This window comes from Chrysemys picta, chromosome 6 (assembly GCF_011386835.1).
Source record: "Chrysemys picta bellii isolate R12L10 chromosome 6, ASM1138683v2, whole genome shotgun sequence".
NCBI lineage: Eukaryota > Metazoa > Chordata > Testudines > Emydidae > Chrysemys > Chrysemys picta.
This window is the reverse complement of record NC_088796.1, coordinates 113,223,289-113,243,574: the sequence shown is the minus strand read 5'-3', so window position 1 is coordinate 113,243,574 and position 20,286 is coordinate 113,223,289. Positions and strand designations below refer to the sequence as shown.

General features: G+C 47.3%; 1 protein-coding gene across 1 annotated transcript; it reads left to right on the top strand.

Annotated features, from left to right (window-relative positions):
* The first annotated feature begins 2,179 nt into the window (after positions 1-2,179).
* On the top strand, positions 2,180-4,463 carry LOC135972268 (uncharacterized). The gene is made up of 2 exons (XM_065549662.1): positions 2,180-2,902; positions 3,897-4,463. Exons 1-2 carry the CDS (start codon positions 2,326-2,328, stop codon positions 4,370-4,372), a joined length of 1,053 nt encoding a protein of 350 aa, XP_065405734.1. The 5' UTR covers positions 2,180-2,325; the 3' UTR covers positions 4,373-4,463.
* The last annotated feature ends 15,823 nt before the right edge of the window (positions 4,464-20,286 follow it).

Genomic DNA, 20,286 nt, shown 5'->3' with positions numbered 1-20,286 from the left:
AGGACTGCAATATCCAGTGGGGTGAGAAAAACTCCTTAATCTAGTTGTTGCCCAGTCTAATAGGGTTGAGAGTTTAGACTGCGTGCGTATATTTTATTTCTTTGGGTAACCACTCTGACTTTTTGCCTATCACTTAATATCACTTAATATCTACCTTTTATACTCAATAAATGTGTTTAATTGTTTCTTTACCAGTGAGTTTGTATGAAGTGTGGGGCAAATCTGCTCAGGTGTGAGAGACTGGTGTATGTCCACTTTTCAGTGCTGAAGTGGTGAACCAACTAGTAAATTTGCACTGCCCATCTTGAGCAGTGCAAGACGGTATATTCCTGGGGTACAGTGCTGGGAGCTGTGGGGATTTGGCTCTGGTGCCTTTCTCTGTGTGATTCATGAGTGGCTCTGAGAGCATTCATGCAATCTAGCTGGGTGTGGGGCTCCACGTTTGGTTGTGCTGAGTGATAACAGCACCTGCAGGGGTTTGCTGCTGGTCGCTAGCAAGGCATTGTGAGAGCCCAGGCTGGAGAGAGTTAAGGGGGCACAGTGCTCCCTCGGTCCCAGGTTGCACCCCGGGGGGATTGTGTTACAGGTATATCTCACACTGATCGTTTGTGCACCTTGGAAGTTAAGTATAGAGTGCCGTTCTAGCTTCAGTGGAGGCTGCTTACTTGCCATAAAGGCTGCAGGATGCATCCAGCCTTCATGGCCAAGGTGTTATGTGGGACAGGCGCTGTAGTTGCTAACAGAAGAAAGGAGACCAAAACAATGACATCTGGTGGCTTGTATAAACCTCCTTTCTTGAATGATTGCCTGGTGAAGCTGGAAGTCATCTAGGGACAGAAGGGTTGGGTGAGCTATTCAGATGATGCATAATTGAGTTGATCTGAAAAGTATCTTATTCAGGCATGCTAAGCCAGGTAGTAGCACAGGCTACCTTTGTGGGACCTGATCCTGTAAGGTGTTGTGTGCTTCCCACAAGGCGCTGAGTGCCCTCAGTGGCCACTGGAGACAGTGCACCGGCAGTTTGGATAGTAATTATAAGGTCTCTGTTAAGGTTAGACTACATTAATAAAATGACCAGGACTGAGAGAGCAATCAGAATAGCTAATTAGGCTCCCAACTTGTGCAGTTATGGTATAGCCTAATTGGTCAGAAGTCAGTTTAGTTCTGTTACCCTCCCTTAAATCGATGAGCATATTAAATAATAATTTTCCCTGGCACCTTCCATCCAAGCATCTCAAAGCATGCAAGGGGCAGAGGCTGCTTGTGCACTCTCCCCTCCCCCCCCCATACAACTATGTTAGGGCCAGTAATAATCTGGCCATATGTGACTTGCCTGTGTGTTGTTAGTTCAAACCCCTAGGATATGCAATTACCTCATAGCAACTGCTTAAACATCAGTCTGAGTGAATGTATAATGCAGATATACCATATGACACGAAGAGCATGAGGTTATCCCAATACAAGGCCACCACTATGGAAATCTATCTCAAGGATTGGATTTTTCAGTGGGGAGATCCATTATTGGCAATGGGGATGGATGTATTATAAGTGATAAATATTTATAGCATGGAAATTGTTATAATATCCAAAATCTTTGGCTCCAAGAGCTGCAAGAGAACTGCACCAATTCCCACTTTTTTCCTAATTCAGATCATTACTCAACAGGCACCTCTTCTGCTAACCCATCATTAATAGAAGTAGCAAATGTTTTGCAGCTGGCTTGACCTAGTCTAGCTGAAATAGCCCAACGAGGTGTATTTGTTTGCTTATTGATTGATTTTTGGCTGTAATGTAATGAGGAAGATTCTGTTGTAATTCAGTCATTGCCAGAGTGTGGAGTACAACGCTTTGTTTTTTCATTTCAAAGTTTGTTACTCTGGCTGTAAAGTTTTGTCTTTAAAGTTGCTCCGTTGGAAAGATGTTATCAAAGGCCTGGTCTACACTAGGCGTTTATGTCGAAGTTAGCGCCGTTAAATCGAATTAACCCTGCACCCGTCCACACTGCGATGCTATTTAGTTCGACATAGAGGTCTCTTTAATTCGACTTCTGTACTCCTCCCCGACGAGGGGAGTAGCGCTAAATTCGACATGGCCATGTCGAATTAGGCTAGGTGTGGATGGAAATCGACGCTAATAGCTCCGGGAGCTATCCCACAGTGCACCACTCTGTTGACGCTCTGGACAGCAGTGCGAGCTCGGATGCTCTGACCAGCCACACAGGAAAAGCCCCGGGAAAATTTGAATTTGAATTCCTTTTCCTGTCTGGCCAGTTTGAATCTCATTTCCTGTCTGGACATCGTGGCGAGCACAGCAGCACTGGCAACGATGCAGAGCTCTCCAGCAGTGATGGCCGTGCAGTCTGGGAATAGAAAGAGAGCCCCAGCATGGACTGATCGTGAAGTCTTGGATCTCATCGCTGTGTGGGGCGATGAGTCCGTGCTTTCCGAGCTGCGATCCAAAAGAAGGAATGCAAAGATCTACGAGAAGATCTCTAAAGACATGGCAGAGAGAGGATACAGCCGGGATGCAACGCAGTGCCGCGTGAAAATCAAGGAGCTGAGACAAGGCTACCAGAAGACCAAAGAGGCAAACGGACGCTCCGGATCCCATCCCCAGACATCCCGTTTCTACGAGGCACTGCATTCCATCCTCGGTGCTGCCGCCACCACTACCCCACCAGTGACCGTGGACTCTGAGGATGGGATACTGTCCACGGCCGGTTCCTCAGACATGTTAGGGGACGGGGAAGATGAGGAAGGAGATGAGGAGGGCGAGGCAGTTGGCAGCTCTCACAACGCTGATTTCCCCGACAGCCAGGATCTCTTCATCACCCTTACAGAGATCCCCTACGAAGCGTCCCCAGCCATTACCCCGGACACAGAATCTGGTGAAGGATCAGCCAGTAAGTGTTGTAAACATCTAAACATTTATTTTTAACAAAACAGGAATATTAACAATTAAAAGAATGGGTTGTTCATGATTAGTGTGCCCTAGGCGCTTAACGGTTTAGTAAGGGGCAGTGCAAGTTTTGAAAAGAAATCTAGCAATGTCCGGTTTTCAGTGATTGTCCTGCACAAGCCGCTCTACTGTGTATTCCCTGCTACTGCAGCTACAGTAAAATGCGGTCTATATGTGCGGGGATAGAGCAGTAATCCTCCTGGGACATCTCGATGAAGCTCTCCTGGAGGTAACTTGAAAGCCGTTGCATGAGGTTCTTGGGGAGAGCGGCCTTATTGGGTCCTCCGAAGTACGACACGTTGCCGCGCCACGAGATTATCAGGTACTCGGGGATCATTGCTCTGCACAGCAGGGCGGCATACGGCCCTGGTCTTTGGAGGCTTTCCCGGAGCATTCTCTCTTTGTCGCTCTCGGAGATCCTCATCAGGGTGATGTCGGCCATGGTGACCTGCTTTTAATTAGGTAGGGGAATGTTAGTGTTGGGACTGCTTTCCCGTTCCTTTACAGAACTGTCACCGCTGGTTTGCAGCCACGCGGTGGAGGCGGGAGAGGGGCAGCCGAAAGGGATCATTCCCGGGGACAGCCGCGAGGGGGTGGGACAGGGGCAGAGTTCCCGCTTGCCGGATTGCTGGCAGCAGGGACTGACATTGATTTAAATGTGAAATGAGGCCAGTGGTAATATAAAAGTTTTAAACTGCCACAAGTGTACGGCTTACCATGTCTGCCTGCAACAGAAATTCCGTTGTGCTGCCTCGCTTCTCAAATGTGCTGTTCAAGACCCCAGGCACAGAATGCGAAGGCCGAGAATTCGACCTTGTGCTGAGTGCGCATGTGAAAGGTGCTGTGCATGGTCTTGTTCACAGAGAAAGACTATGTTCTTTGTTCACAACTACATTTATCTTTCAGAGGAATTCACTCCTTTTTTCCCATTTCCACAGCCCCGTCTGCGACTGTCTCACAACCTAGCCTGGAATCACACTCCCAGAGGCTAGCGCGGATTAGGCGTAGGAAGAAGAGGACACGGGAGGACATGTTCTCTGAGCTTATGGCCTCTTCCCAAGCCCAGGCAGCACAGCAGACCCAGTGGCGGGAGAACTTGACCCGAATGCACCAAGCCAACATGGATCGGGAGGAGAGGTGGCGGCAGGAAGACCAGCAGGCGACTCAAACGCTGCTTGGACTACTGAGGGAGCAAACGGACACGCTCCGGCGCCTTGTGGATGTTCTGCAGGAACGGAGGCAGGAGGACAGAGCCCCGCTGCAGTCCATCTCTAACCGCCCTCCCCCGCCACCAAGTCCCATACCCACCTCACCCAAAGTGCAAAGAAGGAGAGGCGGCAGAGTCCCTGCTAACTCTCACTCCACCCCTGCAGAGAGCTCTAGTAGCAGAAGGCTCTCATTTCCCAAAATTTGAAAAGTTCTTTCCTTCCCGCCTGACACAAGCCCACGTCCAAGTTTCACCTCCCAATGCCATGTGTAGTTGATAATAAAAAATTCGTTTCTGTTAACTACTGTTTCAATCATGTTCTTTTGGAGGAGGAGGGGAAAGGGGGTTGGAAATTGGACAGGACAGTCTCCTTTGGCAGGGTACATAGTCGGGGGCAGGCACAGCAGCAGGGCACATACACAGTGCAGTGATGCAGTGACTAGTTGCCCCGGTTAGTCTGGGAGGTTGTTTTGATGTAATGTTGGGGGGGGTGGGTTGCTCTGTGACTTTGTGGCGGGGGAGGGCAGTTACAGATCTTAAGCGCCGGTCCTTAGACAGGATCACAGAGCCACACAGCATGGGATCTGTAACCGTCCTCCCCCTGCCACAAAGTCAAATAGACCTCCCATACACACAGTCCCGATCAGGAGGGGTGACAGGCTCCGTTGAAACAAGCATCCCACCGCAGCGGAGCCTGTCAATCCTTGAGTTTAGAAGCTGCATTCGCATCACAACACTAGACCCGCCCCGCACCACAGTCTGCGTCCCAGTTTTAAAAAATTCCCGCTAAAACAGTATTAAAGAAAACGGTGTGCTTTAACAAAGTAGAACTATTTTTATTTCGACACGTGTGTTGGAGGGGGGGTGAAGGGGGTATGTAACTGGATAGGATAGTCAACATTACCTGGGTAAAGAAACGGGGGCAGGTTTAGCTTCTCAGTACACAAACTATAAAATCACAGGTTACCCTGCTCACTCAGGAACTTTGCTTTCAAAGCCTCCCGGATGCACAGCGCTTCCCGCTGGTCTCTTCTAATCGCCCGGCTGTCTGGCTGTGAGTAATCACCAGCCAGGCTATTTTCCTCAACCTCCCACCCCGCCATAAAGGTCTCCCCCTTGCTCTCACAGAGATTGTGGAGCACACAGCAAGCTGCTATAACAATGGGGATATTGGTTTCGCTGAGATCACAGCGAGTCAGTAAGCTTCTCCATCTCCCCTTGAGACGGCCAAAAGCACACTCCACCACCATTCTGCACTTGCTCAGCCGGTAGTTGAAGAGTTCTTTTTCAGTGTCCAGGGCGCCAGTATAGGGCTTCATGAGCCAGGGCATTAGCGGGTAGGCTGGGTCCCCGAGGATGACTATAGGCATCTCCACATCCCCAACAGTTATTTTGTGGTCCGGGAAGTAAATACCTTGTTGCAGCCGTCTAAACAGACCAGAGTTCCTGAAAACACGAGCGTCATGAACCTTGCCCGGCCATCCCACGTAGATGTTGGTAAAACGTCCCCTGTGGTCCACCAGTGCTTGCAGCACCATGGAAAAGTATCCCTTTCGGTTAATGTACTGGGTGGCCTGGTGGTCCGGTGCCAGGATAGGGATGTGAGTTCCATCTATGGCCCCACCGCAGTTTGGGAATCCCATCGCTGCGAAGCCATCTATGATCGCCTCCACGTTTCCCAGGGTCACTACCTTTGGCAGCAGTACATCAACGATTGCCTTCGCTACTTGTATCACAACAACCCCCACGGTAGATTTGCCCACCCCAAACTGGTTCGCGACTGACCGGTAGCTGTCTGGCGTTGCAAGCTTCCACAGGGCTATGGCCACTCGCTTCTGTACACTCAGTGCAGCTCGCAACCGGGTGTCACTGCGCTTCAGGGCAGGGGACAGCAACTCACAAAGTTCCAGGAAAGTTCCCTTCCGCATGCGAAAGTTTCGCAGCCACTGGGATTCATCCCAGACCTGCAGCACTATGCGGTCCCACCACTCAGTGCTTGTCTCCCGTGCCCAGAATCGCCGTTCCACGGCATCAACATGACCCATTGCCACTGTGATGTCCTCGGCGCTGGGTCGCCTGCTTTCTGACAGGTCTGTGCTACTCTCAGACTTCAGGACATCACCGCGGTGCCGTAGCCTCCTTGCCTGACTTTTCTGCATCTGCCTCAGGGAAACCTTTATGATAAGCTGCGAGACGTTGAGAGCGGCCACAACTGCAGCGATGGTCGCAGCGGGCTCCATGCTCGGAGTACAGTGGCGTCCGCGCTGTCAATGACTGGAAAAGCGCGCGAACTGTTTTCCCGCCGGCGCTTTCAGGGAGGGAGGGCGGGAGTGATGGACGGATGACGACAGTTTCCCAAAAGCACCCTCGACTCATTTTGTTACCCAGAAGGCATTGCCGGCTACACCCAGAATTCCAATGGGCAGAGGGGACTGCGGGAACTGTGGGATAGCTGACCACAGTGCACCGCTTCGAATGTCGACGCTATCACCGTTAGTGTGGACGCACAAAGTCGAATTACTGTCCTTAGTGTGGACACACACGTTCGACTTTGCAATATCGATTACAAAAATTCGATGCAAGTAAAATCGAACTACTCTCGTAGTGTAGACAAGGCCAAAGGGATGTTGCAAAATTGATGGAAAAATCGTTTTGCTCCATACCCTCTCTCCTAATCGATAGAGGGAGCATGACTGAACTATTTTTGTAGCTGAAATGCACAGAATAAGACACCTCCTACCTAAGTATTCCCATCTGGCACCCTCTTTGCCTGCCTTGCTGTCTTGCGACCCTTGCTTCCACATGATGGTTGGGTGCTGTACACCATGAAATAAGGTTTCAGTGATCAGTGCATTTCCTCATAGATACCAATTGTCCCTATTTTAGGTAGAATAGATCCTAAATGTTTGCAGATATTTAACCATGTTTTTATTCTGCCCTCCTTGGGCGGGGGGAACACTATATTTCAGTGAAGAGCTAAAGGTGTGGGGAGATAAATATGTCTTTCAATAGTCTTCAAATACTGACATGAATTTCTGAGGATGAAAAGTCACTTCCAAAAGTACAGATTCAAAAAGAGGCAGTCCTTTCAAAAAATACATGTCAATTCAGTGAAAGATGTGGGGCAAAATGTTCAAAAGCACCCAAGTCCCATTTTCAGAAGTGACTTAGACACTTAGTCCCAGATCCTCAATGGATTTAGGCACTTAACTCCCATTGATTTCAATGGGGGTCAGTCACAATAACTTTGAGAATCTTAGAAATTAAATCTTGTTGAAAGTCAGTGGGTCTTGGACTCCTAAGTCACTTCTGAAAATGGGACATGGGCTCCTAAATCACTTAAGTGCTTTTGAGAACTTTACCTATTGTCTTGTGCCTATGTTAGGTAGCAAAGATAGAAAACCAAATACTTTACTTGAGCTGATGATTCCCCCACACCCTGTTCTAAAGCCCTCAAACTCTTATGATGGCACTGATTGCGGAAGCTCTAATGGGCAATTGGAGGACCACTGAAATAAACTCTCCATTACAGGATACACAATTCATGAAATCAAAGTAGAAGAAACAAATGAAAGCACATGCATGCTAGCACAAAATATTCCACTTCTCTGGATCATGTGCAGTGTAGCCCTATCAAAGAGGAAATGTGTCTCCCCGTCCGATATCCCCCTTGCATCCAGTCAAAAATTTAGAGGACATGTCTGAGTGTAAGGGCAGAGTGGTTCTATGGAATGTGGCCCTCCTGTGATCTCATTTATAGCACTGCTGAATTACCCCTGTGTATACAGTTAGAAAAGGGAAATGTCCTATTTAACTTAGTGCTGTAATACATATAATATATTTTTGGTTCAAATTCAGTATGTACGTATTGTGATTCTTCCCTCTATCCACAGCCTGTTAGTCTCTCTTAGATTGTGAGCTCCTCAAGTCACAGACCATGTCCTTTTTCCTGTTCCGAAAGCACTGAGTACACTAGGAGTGCTAGTAGAAATAAATAATAAATGATTATAAGAACTAATATATGCTGTGACTGGACACTTAGGGAGTCCGTTAGTTTTCAGTAGGCAACTGGTAATGATGGATATACTGAATAAAATGTCTGCTTTTGTCCTTTACTTAAATCCAGAATTGTAGGGCTAATTGCAGTCCTAATGTAAGCAGCTGAAACTCCATTATTTTTGGTGGAGTGGCAGCTATTTACAGCAGGTGTGGATATTGCCTTTATGTTACAATTATAGGCTCCCAGTAACCTAAAATACAACAGTCACTAAGGGCCAAATTCTGCCATCAGATATGCATGTGTGCCTTTTGTTGATTTCAGCAGGAACTGCATGCCTGCATCCAAAAGCATTGGGACATATATTCAAGGTAGGACTGGATTTCTTCTAAAGACCTTTTTTTTTTTTTTTTAATTTATTTTGGTCATCGTATGACCATAACCATTATGCAGTTCCCAGTCTGCCCAGAAAAGTTGCTACTTTAAATTGAGCAGAAATAACAGAGCAAATCTTCAGCTGACCTTTAATAGTGTAGCCTACAGGTATATCACAGAGAATACAAATTTATACTGGAGGAAGAAATCAATTCAGGCTAACTAAAAAGCCAATAGGCTCATGGTACTTTCATTAAATATGTACTATCCCTTTTCATGCAAAAAGAGAGAGAGAGAGAAGTGTTTACATCAAGATCTGTTCCGTACAATGTAAAAGCACAAATCAATTTTCTTTGGAGGAAATAAAGTCTGTGAAGAATAAAAAATCACATTAGTACAAAATGACATGTCTTAAGAATGGCTGGGAATGAAATGCTGTTATTGAAATGATATAATTGAAAGGTTTTTCTGCTAAACAGTCCCTCACTCCTTCTCCAGCTCCCCCTTCCACTGCACACACTTTCCGAAGGTGTTTGTCAGTCTCTTGGGCTGATGTGCAATTGTTTAAAGAAAATTAAAGACAATGAGCTTTGCGGTGGTGAGTGGCTGGTGCACCAGTCAGATGGTGGAGAGTGAATAAATTGCAGGTAATGATCCAGCTCATTTCACTTCCTTACTTTCAATTTCACGTTAATTTTTTTTTTTTTTTTAAGATGGGACTAAGTCCAGGTGGTCCCAAGCCGAGAGGGATATTATAACTTACCCAAAACAAGGTAGCTAACCTCTACCTGGTGCTAGCTGAACAAGGGTCCCTGGTGACATTGCTCTGTACCATTGATTTGTGATGCTGATATATGCCCTGGGAGCACATGTAATCATTTTTTGTTTTCAAACTGTATTTGAAAGGATAGGAGCTTGACGCTTCTGTCCCCTAGAGTATTAATAGGTATGTGAAACCTTCCAGTTTTACCTTGCCCACCTGCTAAGAAGGATAATGTAATGAAAGAGAAGGCAGTAGGCCAGGGATCACCTGTGGAGGAGGATGGCAGTTAGAAGTAATTGTGTTTTACACAGTATATGGTAGCTATTGTGGGCTGGTTGCCATAGGTTCAAAGGGGAATGTGAAACCAATTTACAGATACTACACTGCTGGGCACATTGGAATTGTGTGTATGCTACCTCAAAAACAATACTGGTGCTGAAAGTCTCTGGAGAGTCTATGGGATCTAAGGGTTCTTAGCTCCCTGGAGGCTACCAACAGGTGGGAAAGGGGTAGACACCCAGATTTTAAAAAATGGTCTACATTTACAATATGGTCTTACAGACCTGCCCCTCCCTCCATAACCATGTGTCTATACAACAGTTTTAGTAAAGATCTGACCCCAAACTAAGGATGGATGGCAAATATTTAGTCAGATTAACTCTGGCTAGAACCTAGCAAGGACCTGGTCCTAAAACTTCTTGGGTCCTGTAGTGGGGCAGCTGCCCCACTCTGGTGTGGAATGAGTTAAAGCAAGTCAGAGAGGCTAGGCAGAGCCCCAGCCAATCATGGAAGGGATTATTGGGAACCAATCAAGTGGAGGCTTGAAAGCAGCCAGGCTGGGTCCTATAAGAAGGCTGCAGGGCAGAGAGGAGGGGAGTCTCTCCCTGGAGGGCAAAGGGAGAAGAACTGGCTATTAGAGAGAAGCACCTAAGGCAGGGCAGGGTAGGGTCAGCAGAGGCTGGGAGAGCTCTAGGCTGACAACTGCAGACTGGGCACACAAAGGGGCAGAGAAGGTGCTGGGGCTATGGGGAAATGGCCCAGGGAAGCAGGCAGTAAAGAGGTGGAGGAGGGCAGTAAGTGGCTGCCACTAGAGGGTCCCTGGGTTGGGGCCCCAAGTAGCAGGCCTGGGTCCCCTCTCCACTCCACCCCCCCCCCCACTCCATTTGCCAGTGATGAGAGTGGCTAAGCCAAACTGCAGTTTGCCCTTGGAGGAAGGGGCTAGACTGAGGACTGCCGTGAGCCACTGAGGCGAGTGATAGAACCAGAAGCTACTGGTCCCTTGGAAGTGAGGGAGAGCCAGTGGAGTGGGCACAGCTGGAAGGCAGTGTCCAGAAGCAGATGTCGCGGTCCGGGAGTGACGGGGGTCCAATGGTGAGGATGGTGGAGATCGAGAAAGTAATGGAGGGCGAGACACCACTAGTGAAGGCATGCAGCTGAAAGAGCTAATTCCCTAACCAACCAACAGGAGGAACCACAGTGGTGAGCACAATGCATTACACCTGGTGGAGAAGGGGGGCACACGGTCACCCCGATACAAGGGGAAGTTAGAAGACTGTAAGAATATTGCCTGAATAGTGACTAAGACACCAGGGGTGGAGAAGTAGGGATGGACCATTGTTGGAGGACCTGTGTGGCCCAGCTCACCAAGCAGCAATGGGGATTGTTCCAGCTGCTGTGGGGGAGGGCCCATGAATCTCATTGGTGGCCAGGGACTGGAGGCCAGTGCCAGGGCCTAAAGACTGCTTCACCTGTGGGCAAAGGGGACACAGAAACAGCGAATGCCCCAACAGGATGGAGAACAGAGACCCCACCTGGGAAAGGAGGAAACTGGGAGAATGCCCCCTGTGAGGTTAAGAGGGGGGCTCTGAACTTGTTGGGCCTGTGGGAGCCTGGGCACAGAAAGAGAGAGTTCCCCCATGGGACTCGCAGGGCAGAATCTCCTGCAAACCCAGCTAAAAGGGAAGCTGGGGCAATAAAGCCTGCCCCTCCAGAGTGTGGTCTTAAGGGGGAGGGTGTGTAGTGGGGCAACTGCCCCACTCTGGCATGGAAGGAGTTGGAGCAAGCTAGAGAGGCTGCGCAGAGCCCCAACCAATCATGGAAGGGCTTATTGGGCGCCAATAAGGGCCAGGCTGGGCCCTTATAAGAAGGCTGCAGGGCAGAGAGGAGGGCAAAAGGGAGAAGAACCTAAGACAGAGCAGGGTCAGCAGAAGCTGGGAGAGCTCTAGGCCAGAGGTTCTCAAACTGGGTCCGCGAGCTCCATTCAGGTAGTCTGCGGATAGTTCCCTCTAAAGTGTGCGACTAGGCGGCTGCCCACAGAAGAATGAAGGGCCGTCCACCTAATTAGTGGAGCCACACAGGTGTGGCTCCACTAATTAGGTGCCTGGACCCTGGAGAAGAGGCATATGTAAGGTGAGGTGGTGGCTTTGGGGGGAATGGGGTAGATGGGAAGGCGCAGTGGGGTTAGAAAAGGGGGTGGGGGGAATTTGGGATGTGCAGGGCTGTGGTGGCCAGAGAAAGAGGTGACTTTCCCCAGCTCCAGGACTGCTGTGGTGGGGGAGAGGCCCTCCTCCTTCCCAGCTTCAGCTTGGGGGCTGGGGTGGCAGGGGAGAAAGCACACATCCATCGCATTAGAAAGGTAGACTACTGATTAAAATATGAGTTGTGTGCTTTTATTTGTAAAACCAAAAAAGTTTATTAAGGGTTTTTTTACCTAGCGCTTTTATCCAAAGCGCTTTACGATAGTTAGGTAACGGTACAAACAACATTTGGAAAGCTCATTAAGTGGTCCGCCGAGACCCTCAGCAATTTTTTAGTAGTCCATGGAGGGGAAAAAAAAGTTTGAGTACCACTGCTCTAGGCTAATGACTGCCAGACTGGGCCCCTGACACAGAGCGGCAGAGAAGGTGCTGGGGTTATGGGGAAGTGGCACAAGGAAACAGGTGTAACGCCGACAGACCCCAGTCACTGGTGGTCGGGATCGAACCTGAGGCCTCAAGAACTTAGTGCATGAGCTTCTACTGCATGAGCTAAAAGCCAACTGGCTGTTAGCTAAGGCTGTAGAGCAAACTCATTAATATCTCTCTCTAAGTGGTCTCCATGCCACTAGATGGGACAGAACACCACACCCAGAAGGTGTGTGGGTTACACAGGAGAAGTGGAGGAGGGCAGTAAGGGGCTGCTGCTAGAGGGTCACTGGTCGGGGCCCTGGGTAGCTGGCGGGCCTGGGCCCCCATCTCTTTCCTCCACATTTTCCAGTGATGAGTGGCGAAGCCAGAATGCAGTTTGCCCTTGCAGGAAGGGGCTAGACTGAGGACTGCAGTGAGCCACTGAGGCGAGTGATAGAACCAGAAGCTGCCAGTTCCCCAGAAGGGGGGTGGGGAGAGCCAACAGAGCGGGCACAGCCAGAGGGCAGTGTTGAGAACTGGACGCTGTGGTCCGGGAGTAACGGGGGTCTGACGGTGGAGACCGAGAAATTAACAGAGGGCAAGACACCACTAGCAAAGGCATGACACTGAAAGAGTTAATTCCCTAACCAACCAGCAGGAGGTGCCATGGTGGTGAGCACAACCTGTTACAGGCCCCAAAACCTGAGAGAGAGAAAACCAAAGAACCCAGGTACAAACTTCCTGGTGCTTGGAAAATAGTTTCCCTCTCCTCGCAGAAACAGCTCCCCTCTGGAAACACATGGATTTACTCTGTTTCTATGGCTGGTTGCACTCCTAGCCCATGTTAAAGGGAATATTTTCAGTGTGTGCATCACCCACCCACATGCTAGATAAGTCTGACTTCTCCTGCCTAACAGGGCTGCTTGTTCTCAAGCAGATGGCACGGATGATGCTCCCCCTTACAAAGATGTTTCTGAAAGCTTTTCCCCTGCCTGTGTTTTTTTTTTTAAGCTCAATGAGATTAGCCCCCTCAATATCTGCTACTATAACTTTGTCCCGTCTCCCACTCCCCATCTTATTCTCTCTCTGCTTTAATAACTTCCTCATTCATTCTGTCAACTTCGCGGTTCAGTCCCTCACTGTCTCTGTATTGTGTCTGCACCTCCAGTATGCTCTGTGTGTGTGTGTGTCTCTCTCTATTCCTGCTCAAAGGCTTCTGTGTTCTTTTCTATACTCTTGGGCCTCCCTTTCTGCTTCACAGCTGCTATATAAGCTCTCAGGCGTCTCCTTTTTTCTACTAGACCATTTCTATCTTCTTTGCCATGCTCTTTTTCCCCCCCCCCCACCCCTCGTTGCTCCCATCCCTCCTTCTGAGGCATCTTTTGCCCAAGTTTTACTCTTGGGTGCTTTTCCAACTTAAAAGCAAAAATGGTACATGAAAACAAAATAATAACTATTGGGCTAAGGACAGCCTTGGAGAGTAATTTGGAATCCTAGTTTAAAAAAAAAAAAAAAAAAAAAAATGGCTTCCACATTTATTAAAAATTTGTGCTTTAATTTGCGAGCTGATTGCACTGCTCTTCTGACAGATAAATCATACTATTATTTAAAAAAAAGTATTTTTATTTGGTTTTAGCTTAGTCCCAGTAAATACAAACTTTGTAGATACTGTCTTACAGCATGTCCACTGCCTGTATTGACATGGTCAGTGTCCACAGTAACAGGTACTGGTATGTAAAACTACACTTTAACATACCCAATAGAAGTTTGTGTGGTCTTTGCTCACATTTATTGGCCAAAAAGTTCATTAGTTAAAGTTGACCACTAGTACCTCAGACCTTTCCAGAATGTTAAGTTCACCTGTATTTAAACCTCTGAAAACCAGGACTTTCAGCCTGCAGAATACCTACCCCCACAACCTTAGGGTATATCTATATTATAATTGAAGGTGTGCCTGCCGCACATTTAGACATACCCAAGCTAGCATAACTAGCTCAAGTACCAATAGCAGTGAAGCCGTGGCTGTACAGACTTCAGCGTGGGCTAGCTGACTGAATACATACCCAGGGTCCCAGGTGGGCTTGTACAGCCGTTGCTTAAATGCATGCGGACGTGGCTCCACTGTTGTTGTTATCTGAGCTAGCTAGATTAAAGCTAGCTCTGGTATGTCTACACATGCTGCAGTCACACTTCTGATTGCTATTCAGACATACCCGAATTCTGCCCTCTTTGAGTGATCCTCCAAATTCCTCCTCCTTCCCCACAATAGATATTATCTGCAGTGAACAACAGGTGGCTACACCTGGAATACACTTGACCACTAGCATACTCTGCACAGAGTTTTCAGACGTTACCGCCCCTGTACACTTGAGCACAGGATTCCATCTTGCACATTACCTTCACTTACATCTGAGTGGGCGCTGTGGTGCAGTCTCACGTAGTGCACCATACAGCTAAAAGTCACCGTGGTGACAGTGCACCATTGTGGCTCTCTGCTCAGGCAATCTACATAACACAGAAACTAGGAATCCCTAATAACTGAGATGCAGCTACATCTTGCCTCATAAGGTCTGGCCTCTTGTTCCAACTAATCCCTCTGCCATGCACTACAGCTACATACCACAAATTCATACATTTATTGTAGTTTCTGCACTGCTTGCTTTTGCTATAACAGTCTGTGGAATATTATTTGAGGTTTGCTATGACCATTTTAAAAAGGGTCATGAGACTTAAATGTTTCTAGTGCTTGACATTTTCTTCAAGCCCCATTTCAAAGCATTTTCAGGGGTGAAATTGATAAGCATGAATCTCTGGTTTCTGTAGAGTGAATGGATTATTGTAGAACGCTGAATTTGGAGGCTTTGGTTTTTTTTTCATGAAAAACATAAGTTACAGTTTTGATTGAGCACAGTTTGTTGCCAACTCTTGAGTCCATGAATCTTATGCTAGTCCTTAGAATAGTGTTCCTTATTATGGGTGCATTTCCTGGAATCTGGCATGGTATCTGGCCTTTAGCTGCTATCTGTAATCTGTAGAAAACAAAACTCTTTGGTGGCAGTTAAAAATATTAACTATGTCCAAGATTATTTCTGTCACTGAGTGCCAGCATTTTTTTGATTAGAGAACAGTCACCACAATATACGGAAAGAAAGGAGTCATCCAGATGCAGTGCGTGAAGGATCTTGCGATTTTTTTTTTTCCAGGTCCAATTTAAACACCCTGATCTGAATAATGAAAAACTGAAGGTGTGGGTCAAATATGACTTGGGTGTAATGTTTGTAAGATATTTTTACATTGAAAAGCGTGCTATAAGGGCTAAGTTATTGGGCCTGTGAGCACATCTGCGTAGGCACAAATATATATGTGGCCAACTAACTGTACACTCATAGAGCCAAATATGAAGTAACTCCACTTACACCAGTGTAACTGAGAGCAGAAATTTTCGGAAATAATCTCCTAGACTATAACAGATAGGTGGACAGGTAGGAAAATACCATATATTCTCATATTCTAAGGGTGCGTCTACAGTACAAAATTAATTTTAAATTATTCTATTCGAATTTTCAGAAGCGATTTTATACATTCGGTGTTGTATATCCCCACTAAAGCACGTGAATTCGGCGGAGTGCATCCACAGTACCGAGGCCAGCATTGAATGTCGGAGCAGTGCACTGTGGGTAGCTATCCCACAGTTCCCGCAGTCCCCACCGCCCATTGTAATTCTGGGTTAAGCTCCCCATGTATGATGGGGCAAAAACATTTTTGTGGGTGTTTCTGGGTGTGTGTCATCACTCGCTCCTCCCTCCGTGAAAGCTACGGCAGACGCCATACTGCCAGCAGAAGGTGCAGTATGGTGCACTGCCTGTCTCCTGGTACTATGAATCCACCTCGCATGTCCTCTCGTCTTTCTATCTACTCTTTTATCTAACCATTTCGGCCATCGTGAACACCTTCCGCCGCAAACTCTGCTCTCCCGCTCTTGCAGCGCTAGCAAATTTCTCCATGTTGTCGGTCCTGGTCTCCCATGGAAGCTACAGAAGGCAACCATTTTCTGCCGTTTGTCGGCCATCGTGAACTGAGCCGCACAGCTTCCACCGCAAACTCTGCTCTCCCGCTCTTGCAGCTCTAGCGAGCTTCCTGCCTCCATGAAAGCTACAGAAGACAACCATTTCCCGCCTTTTGTCAGCCATCTTGAACCGCATAGCTCTCCTAGGTTTCGTGCCCTTTTTCCAGGATTACCCGTGGAGCCTGCTCAGATTTCCACTGCCTTTCCCACACTAGATCCACCATACAGCACAGAATGTCAGTTTGCTCCCCCATGAGCTTGACCATCGCGTCTTGCCTGCTCTCATCGTGCGTGTGCCTCCTCTCTTCATGTTCCTGTAATGCTTTACAGGACTCCTCAATTGTTTGCCTCCATGCATTCAGCTGGGCCCTATCAGTGCGGGAGGACTGCATGAGCTCAGCGAACATGTCATCCCGAGTTCATTTTTTCCGCCTTCTAATCTGGACCAGCCTCTGGGACGGAGTAGATAGGGGCCGCGTTGAAACATTTGCACCTGCGAGAGGAGAAAAAGGGAGGGTAGTATTTTAAAAGATACGTTTCAGAGAACAAAGGGGACACTCTTTCTCAGTGAAACAGGCAATTCATAGTACACAGCACGTGTTCTTTCTGTACAAGTTAGCATTGTGCCTCTTGTACTGAAGTGCCTGCCACTTTGGTGTGAGGACGCCATCACACACAGCTGGGCAACAGAATTCAGCTTGTAGGCAGTCATGGTAATCCCTAGGGGCACACAGGTTTCTGCTTCTTCCTCATTCATTTCAATCCTTTCAAACTGCTGGACCTGGTGGGCTTGTCATATAAAAGGAGGGCCTGCAGGCTCTCTGGGATGATCGCTTCACACAACACCCCTTCCTCCCCCCCCGCACCCACTGTGTGGCTCCGATGAGGCTCTGAGCAGGGATGAGCCCTTTAAACTAAATGCAAACAGCCAAGCGCGGCTGGGTTTCCCCCCGCTCCCCACTGCGTGGCTCCACTCAGGCTCTCACTCACCAGAAGTATCTTCTCCAGGGTCATGGTCCAGGAGCCCGCCTTGGGAGTGGGGGGAGGCTATTGGCTCCAGCGTTAAGAATAGTTCCTGGCTAGGGGAGAAAATGGATTCCTCACTTGCCGCCTGTGCACTGTCCTCCCCTTCATCCTCCAATAACTCATCCTCCTCGCTCCATGCAACTCCCTCCTTGCAGGTGTCCACTGACAGTGGTGGGGTAGTGGTGGTGTCACGCCCCATAATTGCATGCAGCTCATGGTAGAAGCAGAATGTATGGGGCTGTGACCCAGAGCACCCATTCACCTCCCTGGCTTTTTGGTACGCTTGCCTGAGCTCCTTGATTTTTGTACAACGCTGCTCTGTGTCACTGGAGTAGCCTCTTTCCGTCATGGCCCTGGAGACTTAAGCGTACGTATTTGCGTTCCTTTTTTTGGAACGTAGTTCTGCCATAACAGATTCGTCTCCCCCACATGCGATGAGATTCAGTACCTCCCATTCGGACCATGCTGGAGCTCGTCTGAGAATCCGGGACTGCGTGATCTCCTGTGATGGTGGACTGTGCTGATGGTCACCTGTGCTGATGGTGACCAAACAGGAAATGAAATTCAAAAGTTCCCGGGGCTTTTCCTGCCTACCTGGCTAGTGTATCGGAGTTGAGTGTTGTCCAGAGCAGTCGCAAGGGAGCATTCTGGGATAGCTCCCGGAGGCCAATAATGTCAAATTACGTCCACAATACCTTTAACCCGGGATTGCGATCTCAATTTAAGCGCTACTCCACTTGCCGAGGTGGAGTACAGAAATCGGATTAAAGAGCCCTTTAAATAGAAAAAAACGGTTTGGTGGTGTGGACGGATTCATTTTTTTCCCCAAATTAACTCAGCTAATTCCGAAATAACCGACTAGTGTAGATCAAATCTTTATTTGTTATAAATTCAAGCTATATTTTCTAAGGGTCATTCCCATTAAATTCAGTTTAAAACAAATCAAACAAACAAAAAACAACCTATTAGAAATCAAATTAAACCCAGAGAGAACAATAGAAAACCACAGAGGAGACTAGGAGGTTAAGATAAAGGAATATATACTTTCTTAGGATGGGTTAATTTGGGGACATGGCAAACTTCACTATGTCCCCTTAATTTGTTTTGCAAGCATATTTGTGAAGAATACAAATAAGATGCCTAAAATGAATCATTTAATATGGTGATTTAAAAGATGCAAGCTGGTGTTTCAAAATTAAAATCTGTTTAAATTGCATTGAAGATGAACAATATGAAATGCCATCTGATTAAGTTCTAGTGACTCAAACTCGTGTGTGTGTGTGCGCACAAGCGCATATATGTATTTAGCAGCTAGTTTTGTGACTATTTAAATGGCCAGGCACATGCTATGATGGAGAAGTTCATTACTGTCAAGCTTGGATACAGGGAAAGTCTTTCAGCCTAGTGAGGCTGCACCCACAGCTGTGACACTCCTTTCCAAATCAGGCAGCTGTGAATTCGGAGAACCGGCTAAGGTACCAAAGAAGCCCCTTCTTTACTTCAAAGGTGCTAAGAGAAGGCAGTTGACTTTCTAATGAGGCCTGATTAGGCAATTAGGGCAGCTGAGCTGGGCCTCATTCTGAGTTCAGAGTAGCAGCCGTGTTAAGCGGATTTATAAGCGGATACATTCTGAGTTCAAGGGTTTTTTTGAAAAAGACAGGCTTGTGCTTAGAAAAAGGCTACAGAGAAGTTTCTGCAGGCAGTGAGAGGCTTGGCAGAATTCTGGGTTTAGCACCCCAGATAACAAGGTTTGTGTAGTCTTCTTTGCCCAGTTCAAATTGTTTGTTTTGGCCTCCTCAAAATATTATGGTAGTTTTAAGTGGGTTGCGATTATCTTTTTATGTAGTTACTTTTGTTGAACAGCACCAATAAATGCATGGTTCTCTTAAGGAGTTCTTTTCTTTCTCCCCTTTCTCTTCCCTCCCTCTCACCTCCCCCCCCAAAAGAGAAATTATCTTTGGGTGGTTGTTGGGGCTTAAATCCTGGCTGTGCTGTACAAACTAATCCGTGAATATAGGTTGCAAGTTAGCACAGATGCTTTCCAGACAGTGCAAGCCTAAGAAGAGAAGGAGTTTTGGGGGGACAAATTAAAAATGGGAGGAATGAGTGTGGGGGGGGGGGGGAGAGTAGCAGATAAACGGGGCAGCACAAGTTTGAATAGGGTAACCCCAAAATTAGAGGAAAGACAGAGAGAGGAAGGAGTAAAGTGCGTGGGTTGGAGAGTTTTGTAGGTGGTCATGTGGTCAGAAAAATACAGTAGGTTGGATAGCTTTGAAAATCAGAAAGACAATTTGAAATTTGATTCAAAGATGAATAGGAAGAAAAGGAGACAAATGATGGCCCTACTTCCTGGAATGATCCCACCTGACATTTAGAGAGGAGGGATACCAGATGATTATACAAGAAAGGATGGTAAGAGTCAAGCAGGAAGTGATTGAGGTGTTAAAAAAGATTGAACAGAGCCAAAGTCAAGGAAAGAATGCATTTTGTCAATGCTTCAGAGACCGTGATAGGCAGGCTTACAGGTGAGGGGCCTGATGCGGATGTCACTCTCACTGATGTAACTCCATTGGCTCCAGTGGAGTTGCTTCCGATTTACACCACTGTAATTGAGAACTGGGGCAGCCCTGGGGAGTTGTGGATGGAAAAATAAAGTCCAAGGTGAAGAATATTGTGACAGATCTTGGCCTGAAAGGAATATAACATTAAAACTGAATGTATATGTTTTCATGTATTAGTCACTCTGTCTTAGCTGATAAGCTGTGGCGTAATGACTAGGAGCTACATGTCTCGATTCTGTGGTGATTGGTGCCGTATAGATACCAGAGAGAGAGATAATGGTTTATGTGTTTAACTCACTGTTGATCAAGAACCCTTTGCAAAACCAGCGGTCGACATTAACTGGAATCTCTTTTGATGGAGAAAAATGAGTATATATTTAATCTATGCTACCATTCTATTTCTGGCAGGGTTTTTTAGCTGTTTGTTAGGTTGCAACTTCATATACCA

Excerpts from the sequence above, each read along its gene's own strand:
- LOC135972268 (XM_065549662.1), top strand. The coding sequence starts at position 2,326 with ATGCAGAGCTCTCCAGCAGTGATGGCCGTGCAGTCTGGGAATAGAAAG. Across the intron at positions 2,903-3,896 it reads ATCTGGTGAAGGATCAGCCA|CCCCGTCTGCGACTGTCTCA; the intron begins GTAAGTGTTGTA and ends CCATTTCCACAG.